At 30.2% G+C, this 11,858-nt stretch overlaps 2 protein-coding genes and 1 pseudogene across 9 annotated transcripts in view; 1 reads left to right on the top strand and 2 right to left on the bottom strand.

The window, feature by feature from the left end:
• Positions 1 to 515: 515 nt before the first annotated feature.
• On the bottom strand, positions 516 to 987 carry LOC134254610 (uncharacterized; annotated as a pseudogene).
• Positions 988 to 2,818: 1,831 nt separating this feature from the next.
• The window catches only part of LOC134254619 (cyclin-dependent kinase-like 5), a 34,427-nt gene continuing 25,387 nt past the window's right edge, over positions 2,819 to 11,858 (top strand). For 6 of the 8 annotated variants that reach the window (XM_062737159.1, XM_062737155.1, XM_062737158.1 and 3 more), the window contains exons 1-4: positions 2,980 to 3,129; positions 5,060 to 5,158; positions 5,406 to 5,440; positions 8,364 to 8,409. In XM_062737159.1, coding sequence (XP_062593143.1) covers positions 5,122 to 5,158; positions 5,406 to 5,440; positions 8,364 to 8,409 — 118 coding nt within the window. In that variant the 5' untranslated portion in view covers positions 2,980 to 3,129; positions 5,060 to 5,121. The other 2 variants (XM_062737153.1, XM_062737154.1) reach the window with 2 other exon arrangements.
• Positions 8,325 to 11,858, bottom strand: part of LOC134254618 (la-related protein 1B-like) — a 59,476-nt gene continuing 55,942 nt past the window's right edge. The window contains exon 22 of the transcript XR_009989341.1: positions 8,325 to 8,342. The gene's annotated coding sequence lies outside the window, so the exon portion shown is untranslated. The remainder of the gene's footprint in view (positions 8,343 to 11,858) is intronic.

The following is an 11,858-nucleotide window of genomic DNA, read 5'->3' as shown; positions in this document are numbered from 1 at the left end:
ATCATCTTTTATTACTTTGAAATTCATTAATTAAAAATAGACAAGCATATAATTTTTAATTTGCTTATCTATAAGTAAATTCCTATAAACCTTGATAATATGTAATAGCTACTATTAATGTAAATTATTTTAAATAATAAAATTAAATAAAATTAAATAATAATGATGATATTAACTTTATTATATTTTGTATTACATTATCATAAAATAGCATTGTTCTCATAAGATGTTCAGCAAAAATCACATCACAAAACTATTAAACATCACAATCACATATAGCAATCATAAAATAGCATTGTTACCAATGCGAATAGTTACATGCACTGCAAACATATAAATTAAGTTTTCATATTCATACAATCATACAATCATCAATAGGATATGTACATCATAAGATGTTCAGCAAAAATCATATCACAAAACTATTAAACATCACAATTTTATTTTTCGATCACAATCACGTCAATAAAGTTCAGTCGGGAAAATGGAACACCTTCCTTAATTCAGTTCATCCATATTACTGGGCAGGGGGTCCATACACAACGGCGCACTCCTTCAGTAGATGACTTGCAGACAGGCTTCTCTCGCAATACCGCTCCCACAGATTGAACAGCTTCCCCTGGATCTGCCTGCTCTTCTTCCTTTGGTAGCGCTGGAGTTTTTTCCTCTGTAACCAATCGGAGCTGGACAGGAATATCGCTGGCCTCCGCGTACAACTCCTGGATTAAATGGTAGAAAGGCACAGGTCCCCTTGTGGCTACACACGTGTTGAAACGGTTGTGCCACCCCTCCACGTCATTGTTCGTCCTCACAGAGGTCATGAATACGGTCCAGTTGTCGATGGGGAACACAGCACTTCTAATCCAGGTGTGGTACACGTAGTCCATGATGGGTTGCAGTTGCTCTGGTGCCCTGGCATCAAGCCTGTCAAAGGTGTCCTCGATGTGCTCAGGGGGGAGAAAAGGCAGAGACATGACTTGTCGAAGGAAGCGGTACACTATATAACTTCGATGTCAACCAAATTGTCGATAACTTTAGTGATATCTTCATGAATTATTAAATTTTATAATATCAACATTGTATTTTTCATCTGCAGTTATAAATAATTTTTTGGCACTTCTATATATAGTAATTTGTAGAAACTTAGAAAATGTATACTTATTCAGATTTTATGAATACATAAGTTTTAATTAGTTTTTCTAAGATTTTTACAAGTGTGTGCAATGCATATTTTAATATTCAATAAAGAATAGTGAAACACACAATAGTATATGTTTGCAAATTGATAATCAGCAGAATGGGGGAGGTGTGAAATGGTCTTTTGTTTCTTATTCCTACATGTGTATTCTAAGTAAACATTCACTAACTGGCTTCTAATTAGTCATCTGTAACTGGCACCTTATAACCCCCCAAAATATACATGTAATAAGTTAAAAAAAAAAATTAAAAAAAAAAGATGAATAAACCAATTTGTTGAAAACTTCTACTATATGACACATACATTATTTTGAATATGTTGTACAAATGAAAAACAAAAATGCTATAAAATTTGTGTCAATACAACTCTAAATTATCTTATTTTTTAAAAATGTTGAAAATTATGAAGTTTAAGATATTAAGAATATACATCAATTAAATACTATACCAAACAAATCTTAACTAAATCATCACTTTACTCTTTTGCAATATATAATACTTTAAATGATTTCTTTCACAATCATAAAAATTTAATTATCAAAAATTTATGATTATTGAATACATCTTAAATGCTAAATTTATAATTCTTGTATATATACCACCTAAAACTACCCTAAATTTGGCATCATCATGAAAAATAAATATAAGAATTTTTTAATAACTAGCTGAAATATATTTCTTAACTAACTGAACTACTACATATACATATAATGATTTCAAACTACATTATTATTTTCATAATGTTAGAAAAATAAACTAAATAATTATTGCCTACTATTTTTGCATATATATACCACCTTAAACTACCTTAAATTTGCCATTAATTATCTTGAAAGATATAAGAACTAAATTTTAAAGAACTTTCCTAAATATTTCTTTACTAATTGAACTACTATACATAATGATTTCCAACTACAATATTATTTTTTATAATGTTTAAAATATATAACTGTAAGGTATAATAAGTAATACTAATTTTTCATAATTCTTAACTAATAACTTACCCATCTTTCTTCTTCTTTTCTTCAGTGTAGAATGGTAAACAGGGTACACCAACCCCAAATTCCCGGCAGTGTCTCATCATTACCCCCGTAATTATGCAACCACTAGCTACTTAATAATCCCTTTGATCAATCAAAGAAGAAGACTGTTGAACACATATTATTTTAATTGATAGAAGTACCAAATTAAATATCAAAGGATCATAATTAATTAAGATTTTGTCCAGTTTGTAGAAAATAATTGACAGATAATTTACAAAACATTAAAAAATCTAACTATTGTATAATAATATATTTTAAAAGGAATTAATTATTTTTTTTCTTTTTTTTTTAAATATTTTTTGTAAATTTTTATCAGTAATAATATAAAAATATATCATGTTATAAATTTAACTGAGAAAACACCAATTTCCCATATAAACAACTCAGGAAATAACAAAATAGAAAAAAATGAAATAAGTGCCGTTTTGACTACTCTCAAGTGCCGTTTTGACTAGGCCTAAGTGCCGTTTTGCATATTTCCCAAGTGCCGTTTTCACCAGGTACCGTTTTGACTTGTACCCGCGTTCTTTAGCCACACCATTTTGAATGACGGTGCATCATGGGTATGTTGGCAAGGAAAATATTCATGGCGGACAAAGCGCACAGGGTGTTTGACTGCGAAGCATGTTGACCAACTAAACAAAGTTGTTGCGCCGTTAAGGAAGTACATATCTTGCAACAGTGATTGATTGGATTTTAAACGATTTTCTTTTCTGTCTTATTTAGATGTGAACCGTACTTTTTTTTTTCAACTTGAGTTAATTTGGATATCGTTTTAAAAACAACTTTAAATTAAATTGTGTCAGTTGTTTACATGTTCGGACACTTGTTAAATAAACATGGCTCTATTTGGATTTAAACATGTTACGATATCACACCATATTTATGGGTAAGAAACTGAATAATTTGTTTTAAAATTAAAATATTTACTTGTGTTTTTCGAAATTTGCAAAATAACTTAGATTGACTAAATTTAAAATTGTTTAGCTTTATTTTTAAATTTTCATTTAGGCCTAGGCCTGTTGAAACGATACGGCAGTTATTTACAGTAATTTTAAATTTCCTTTATTTTGATTAAGTGACCACAATTATGTATACTTCCATTGTACGTATCATCATGCAAGTTTTTCTATCAGCATGAAAATAAAACTTTAAGTCTTTTTGTATTATTTTTGCTAGATTGTAGGCTAAATCAATTAAATCTATAGACTTGTATCAATTTCAACCATCGACATGTAGCGTAAAGTTGTAGAAAATTGCAACAACATTATTTCTTGTAAATTTCCGTTGTTTATCAATATTGTGAGACATATCTGATCAATTCTTAATTCTTTCTTATTGAACTTTCACAGACTTGATAATTTTGATGTTTATAAAGATAAATTCATTTTACCTTCATTTTCATAAATCTATAGTTAATTAATCGTCCACCTACCCTTTAACATGTTTAAGGAAGGTGCATGTTACATAGTTAATTATTTATTTCTAATTAATTCACATGATTGAATCTCAATCTAGCTCTCTTACCTTAAAATAGCGATGAATTTTCATGGCAAAGAGCATATACCTTGGTTTTATATGGTTTAGAGCAGAAGTTGTTTCACATACTTTTTCACAAATACTTTGATGTGTGCTTCACTGAGAAATAAAGTTAATTTACTTAGAACATTGAATGATGAATCAGCATTTAGATTATCTGATTTCAAGACAAATATAAAAAACATTAAATATAATTCTTGATAACCGATATGAATTGTAAAAAAAATTTACAGTCTTAGATCTTAAATGTTCAATTTTATAATCTATTTATAAAAATTTGCAACATTAGAACCTTTTTTTAATTAACATTTTAATATCATTGTCGTACAATAAAGAAAATCCTTTTCTCTCTAAGATATATGAAATTTGTAGGGGAAAAAAATAAAATGGTTTCAAAATCTATTTTAAGACCAAGTCTTATAGTAAACTGTTCAGGGCTTATGCAGGATAAACTGCACAATAAGATTACTAATGTCACCCAATCTTTCCCCCTAGAGCTTTAAATCATTTCAGTAGATTTATTGATCCTAGAAGGATATTATTTAGAAGTTCATTGCTGGCCAACACAGTCTTTAAATGAAACACAATAGTGTTTTACTTGTAAGGACATGCGGCCAACTTTTATTGCAATAAGCCAGGTATAACCTACATTTCTCTTATTGATATTTTCAATGTCTTTATATGAGAAAAAAAAAATTTCAGGGTTTCTGATAAGACTTGAGGTAGACAATGAAGTAAATAAATTAATTTGTTAGTTTTACAAATATTTCATATGTACATATGTTAAATGATTCATTATGTCTGGAACTTTTAATACAGATTCAGTAAAAATCAACAATCACATATAATTAGATTATATAATTGTGAAGAATTTAATATTTCTTAGTCATATCATCAAAAAAGATAACGAAATGTTCTGAAAAAATTCTAATTGTAATTCTTTACACATAATTAGAGTTGACAACAATATTTGTTAATTTTAAACTCAGTGTAAACATCTGACTTCTAAATATCACTGTGACGTGTTTTAGAGCAGTAAAGTTTTTTCCTTGATTTTTTTATCAGCCATTTAATTTTAGAGAGAAATGGTAATTTGATAAAGCACTTAGGTGTTTGCGAATAAAAAGAAAAAGGCCAACTGTTTCCGGTGTTTACCTTGCAGCATGTACACTTGCAGGAAGTCATTATTATGCACCTGCACATATTGAAACCAAATAATGTGTATTTATCACCAAACAAATTTGCAGAAGAACTAAATGTTGTTTTTTATTTTTCTACAGAGTGGGACTCTGACATGTGGGGAATTGAACATTTGTGCCTATGCCAAGACCTGTGATATGTAATGAACAAGTACGAAATACTGGGCGTTGTAGGGGAAGGTCTGTAACTAAGCCATTCATTCATCTTATACAAATACCAATTTATTTCAATTCTTATTTTATGTTATATAGAAAATAACTGTTTTAAAAGTCATTCCTATGAGGGAAGAAAAATAAACAACTGTTAACTATATCAGTATGTCTAGAAGTCTGAAGTTTTGCAAGATTTTATTTGCATGTAGTAACAATGTTATTTATTTTTTTAGTATCCCTTTATAGTCATTGATATACTATATAAATTTTTCAGGGGCCTATGGGGTGGTGCTGAAATGCAGACACAAAGTAAGTCTGGATAACATTTCAAGATTGAATAATTGTGAAATGCTATTAACATATCATTTAGATTTTGAAAATGTAAACATAGTGTTTAAACTTAAGTGCAAAATATATTATATAATAATGTATTTTTGCATACTTTAACATATATAAAGCTGCTGTCAGACATTTCCAATTATTAACCATTAGAAAGTCATTTAATATATGACTTAATAAGGCTTGTGCATTTTTAAATAAAATTGTCTTGTATATAAAGGTTCAGAGAGACAAGGAGTAATGAAACTTAAAATAACTCACTTCATAAAACCTCAAGTATTTACACAACAGAAATTGAATATTGCTAGCAACCTATAACCAAACACTCCTTGGATGAGGGGGATAAATACTGTAAATTTATATGCCTTGTCCTTTTAAGGTAGTATAGGAGATAGATTCCTCAGTGTTAGAAATAACACCCCCCACATGCCTGCCTGGCCCAGAAAAATTCTCCAGATATCAAAGGACGATCAAGTGTAATATAATTTGATAAAGTGAGAATAGAATAGACTACCCTTGATTTATTTGCAGGAATTGCTCAACATAAATATTTATTTATCGAGAAAAGTCAACACAATTATGTCTGTTTCAGTAAAGCAAGCCTATGTTTAGAACAATAATTTGCCTGTCCACATCTGTGAATAACATCTGTGAATAACTACACTCTATGCCCTTTTTTGAGAAGGCCAGTGCGGTTTTGAAGTTCTTAGATATTGAAAAAGTAAATAAAAGTATGCTGCAGTGATCATAAAAATTTAGATTTTGAAGAAAAAATATGTCTATTAAATTTTTTTTTTAAGGACTTATTTATAATTTAGATTGTAAAGTCAGAATAGATAATGATGTATTAAATTGTCAATTTCTTACGTATGTTATACTTTTCATTTTCAATGGAAAACAAATAAGAATTAGAAAATCAAGATGGAATTCTTTATGTTCATCTTTGAATGCAACCCCAAATTTTACAGTAGTTGAATTTTCAGCTTAAGTTATTAATTGACACTTCAAATTTCGTTTTCATAACTACGTGGTATATAAATACAGTATGCAAGTCTTCCTTTAAAAAAAGGTTTTCCCATAGAATTTAATTCACAGTATACATGTATACACGTTACCCAGGTTAGTGAACATTGAAACCGCAAATGTTTGTTCAGAAATCAGTGTAGAGGATTGACAAATAACCTTATTGATTCCTGTCACTGGTATGACACCAAATATGCAGAAAAGGAAACATTATTCTTCAACGTTAAAGGCACAGCAAAGTTATGTGTAAATGGCATTTACTGAAAATAAATTAGTCAATATGTATAATTCCAATGATAGAGAGCGGCCCCCTGGCAAGATTTTACATACTGAAACAGCCTCCCTCCCTGAATGATGCCATTATAATGGAAAACGGGTTAAATTGCAATAACGTCGGGGCATATATTTTTACTTTAAATCCCCTAGCCCCATTATCAGTTGTTTTATAAGTTGCCGGGGTCTAAATACTTTTCATATCTTTGGATACAAAGTTGAAAATTGATTACGTCTATTGAAATGTTTGATACCCATTCACATATATCTTGAACAGTATTGGTTGGCTTCAGATTAAGATATGAATGTGACATTTGGTCACCAGAGAGTCTCCTGGATGATAGTGTTTGTTTGCTTTACTCTCCTCCACTAAGTCCCTTCAATGGTGGTGTTGTATATTGTTTGTGAATTCAAACTGATTATAAATGCAAAATCTATAGTGTGCACTTCTATAAAATTTAAGCATAAATCTTCAAGAAAATAAACACAGATTAAAGTAGACATTGTTGAATTAAATGTATATATGTATTAGGAATCACATGTAGTTGAACTTGCAGAGGATAATTGCCCTGAATTGAACAAACTTCTGTATGAAAAGAACAGTTTGAAGGAGACAATGATTACAATACACATGTAACAGCTCTTCCTTGATCTCATACATGTATAATGTTTAATATATACCCACTAGTAAAAAAAAGTTGGATTGAGATGACAACGTATTTGTTGATTTGCAGCTGTTCTGAAATCTTGGTGATTTGTCCCCCTGAACTATACCATCTATAATGCCGTGTATCATTTCCTCTTTCAGGGGATGCAATTTATATCATAGCAATGATTGTTGTTGTGCCAAGGGTAAAAAGTAGCTGTTAAATTGGTCAATGATTCGATCAAGAATTCTTTTTTTCCTGATCAGATTTAATGGTTGTGATTTTACCAAACAGGTGAACAATAGTGGGATTAGTGGAAACCTTTTACCTGTGTCAATAGCCAATGTTATCAGAATTTTTTTTCTTTAAAAAAAAACTACACAAGATTTAAAAGACTGTAACTGCAGTATCCTAGATGTATATATGGTTGGTTTCAAGTTTGGTTGGCAGGAAAGGTTGAATATAAACAGTCACACATATTAAAACCTTTCTGGCTCTTTGTTATTTGGACTTTCAATTATAATGTTATTCATAAAGAAATGTGATACTATTGATATTGAAAACACAAGGGAAAGTGGTTTCTTAAATTAATATTTGTCTGTTTATTGAGTCCAGGTACAAATATATACTATGTATACTCTGAATCTCTTCACATACAGTATATCCCCTTGTCTTCATGCATATGTTACCCCCCTCCCCCTTCTTCAAGCCCCTCTCCCTAATACATAAGCAAATTTTTTTATTGAAAAAGTTAATAGAGTACTGCTTGCAGATTACTATGCTGAATGTAAAGACCAATTTAGGATCTTATTCGTTGATAACTTTCCTTGAAGTTTTTAGATTTAATTAAATCCAATGTAAATGTAAAAATATTTAACAAGAAGTTAAAAGAAAAGTACTGATTTATTTAAATGCAGCTTAATAATAGCCTTGAATTCTTCTCTTTTCAGGAATCTGGGGAAATGGTAGCTGTTAAAAAGTTCAAAGACAGTGAAGGTGAGTCCAGAATTTACCAGCTTTCCTGCCCAGGAATCCTGAGAGAAACTTTTTGAGCTAGTACTTAGCTACAAAGTATTGGTAGATCGTCCAGTTTAAATGGTGGCCAACACACAGGAATGATTTTATTGAAGTCTTTAACATGACTATTATGTTGGAGACCAATATAATTTATGGTCTTAACGTTTCATTAACATATGACCAAGAACAGTCTATTCTGTATGCAAAGGTTTGATTTGTTATATCCTTTGAATTGTTGGTTGGGGTTACAATCCGCTGGTAATTCATGATGGCTTGCAGGTTTATTTTTTATGCAAACAGTCTTGTTTTTATTATATTCACACTTTAGGAGAAAGAGAAGGGTAAATCATTAAATGGAATAAGGCAATGACTATTTGCATGTAGTCCTGTCACGGCAAAGGAAAAAAATGTAAATGTGAATGGTTACATTCATTGCTGCTAGGTTTTATTATGAAGGAAATAATATTCAAGTTTAAATTGGTTTCCTTACTCAAAGTTCACTTCCATTTTTTCTTTGAAAGCAGTATTGGTTTTTGTGTCAATATTATGAAGGAATTTACATTTTACAACAACTGATAACTTCAGTTTGAGGCTTATTTCTTTGTTCCATTGATTTAGTGTTTGCCTACAAGAGGCTTCTGGAAAACAATGAAATGAGAGATTTTATAATCAATATTGTAATATCAATTGATATTAACGAAAAGAGAAAGATTATTTGGGTCCAAGTAACAAATATTGTAGACTTTTTTTTAAAAAAAATTACACAGAATTATTGTTTTGCAAATTGAAATGCATTTAATGCATAGAATCTAAATATGGTTCAGATAATATCTGACAGGATATTTTTTGGTGGGTGTTGTCTTATTTTTTATGTATAACCGTCAAATATATTTTATTGTATGCCATAAACCAGAAGTATAAGAATTAAGTACGCGTTTTCATTTAAAAATATAGAAACGCCTGTAAACAAATGAAGATAAATTCTTGAAAATTATAACCAAAATATCTAAGCATGCAACTAATTTTAGCATGAAAATTTCTACAAAGGAAAATGTATAGGATAGGTTAATAACCTGATCATTAATGAAAAACACACAAATATAAATGTTATTATTGATTAGAAATCTAAAAAAAAAATATTATGTTTATGTAACTGTTCTTCCTTGTTAAAATAAATTCTTGAAAATTAAGGTGTGTATCTATATTAAAAAACCAAAAGCAGCACAATCAATCATTTGAGTTGAGAATTCACACATTTTTTATACAATATGACACATGGTGCCTATTGAGAATATAGACCTTTTGCTATTTGTACAGTATGTTGTAGCTATAATAGCATTGTTCCAGTACTTGGTCGTTATACTCAAGCATGGGCTACTGTGGCAATTCAATATTATTAAGTGAATAATTGATAGAGTCCCGAGATTAATATCTACATCTACAGTTCATGACTTGTTTACACAGACATAAAATCCAAACTGCCTCTACCTTAGATCGCCAACAGAGGAAACATTTAATTTGATCATGTTAATTAATTCTATATTTATCATTGAGAGCCAAGAGGACCAGTCCTAATACTTTATTTTCATAATTAATAATCATAATGAGGCCTATATCCTACACTATATAGAACATAAAGCATTGATAGATACCCAGATGTAACCCCTCTTTCTCTTAGACCTTCTAAAGCTGTAAGCATCTATGCAGCCAAACTGATATGGACTAATAGCTTTTTTTTAAAATCCAAAACAATACAATAAAATACATGCCTTGAGCATTAGGTTCATTTCTGTTTAAATTAAGTTCTCTAAATCCTCTGGAATTTTTCTCTAAGTTGGAAAATATTTACTATACTGAGCTATGAAATTCTTGGATGCCACTGTCAAATCTTTTGATATGAAATATATGATGAATTACCTAGTTTTAGGATTGGCAGAATTGACCCCCTAGGTTGTTGGAATATATCCTATTGACCTCTTTCTTTGTTTTGTGTAATTTGCCCTTTTTTGGACTTGAAAAACCAATATAATTACAAATCCTTCAAAACCATAGATCCCATTTTATTAAAACTGAGCTCTCAAAGACTTAGTCTTATCAGTGCTGAATTGTGTAAAACACCTGAAAATACTTTAGACCATATTCATTTCAAATCAATGAGAGAAGTCCCGTACATAAATCTAAGGCATTTTTTAAATTGACCGTTCAGTTTCTTTTTTGGTAATCTTAGTTCCTGTTGTAATGGTAGTTTAACGTGTTGCTTTGCCAGTAGTATATATGGGTTTTGAATATCAAGTTCAATTTGATTGTATATATTTTAAATCCCCACAAGATCAGGTGAAAATTCCCCTTGTATATATTGATTTTGTCCCGGGCACTGATTTATCACCAAAGGAATTGAAATTTTATACTGTGAATGGTTTAAATAGTCTGTTTCCCTAATACACTCCAAAAATAAACCAATATTTAAATCCAAAAATAAGATACCTTGTAATTTTAATAGGCAAAAAGTGGAACATACAGGTCTGAAAACCCCAAAAATATAATATAAAAAGTGAATTATACAAGTACATATTCATGATGGAGCATGAAAAAAGGCACAAGATCTAGCTTAGATTGGAGAGGGTACCCTATTTGATTTTCTGTCAATGTGGTTAAAGTATGTATACATGTAGCAGTGTTGATAACAATGGTTGTTTGGGAATTGTTTCTCCCTTCTTTTGACCTTCGTTTAAGAACAGAGCTAAGACATTTAATGCCAAAGCAAATAAACACCTGGATCGTGAATTTGAATCTAAATATTTAACAGGTAAAAACTGCTTAATTTAACCAGTTCAAATTAAAAAGCATGTTTTATGACCCATTTGGATGAGAGCCTAAAATTCTGAGTTAGGGTTAAGATGGGTCTTAAGCAGTATGACGTCAAAAGGTATACGTCTGTATTCATTTCTTACTGTCAGAAAAATAAAAACAGATCAACATTACTCTTTTGCATATCATCGTTTATTAGATACAAATTTTGGACCGTTTTATTAACACTGAATGGACCTTTTGAAACTTTCCCAATTTTTCACTTCTCCGATACTGCTAGTCTGCTAACTTGTTCCGCTATCTGCTTTTTGTTCTGGATTTGTTGCTACAATCAAATCTACAAAAGATGAAATATTTTAAGATCTCATGACCAGAATGTCCTTAATGCTTCACTTTGCATTCCATTAGTTCCTTCCAAAGAATCCGAGATGTCATTGTCCTTGCCTGCGGACAAACCGAGAGTGATGTATTATCTAGCTTAGTGTTAGACTAATCAGATAGCCTTTCTTCTGAATCAACATTTTTTTCTAGCTGTTGTTTGCAGCTCTTTCCTGAGAGACCAGGAATACCAAAATAATCATCTCCAAACAGATTTCAATTTTGGTCAATAATGATGAATA

The sequence above is a fragment of the Saccostrea cucullata genome, unplaced genomic scaffold, assembly GCF_032062105.1.
Source record: "Saccostrea cucullata isolate Sc308-1 unplaced genomic scaffold, CSIRO_AGI_Scuc_v1 ctg354, whole genome shotgun sequence".
In the NCBI taxonomy this organism is placed as follows: domain Eukaryota; kingdom Metazoa; phylum Mollusca; class Bivalvia; order Ostreida; family Ostreidae; genus Saccostrea; species Saccostrea cuccullata.
The sequence above is the reverse complement of the archived record's forward strand: the minus strand, read 5'-3'. Positions and strand labels throughout refer to the sequence as shown.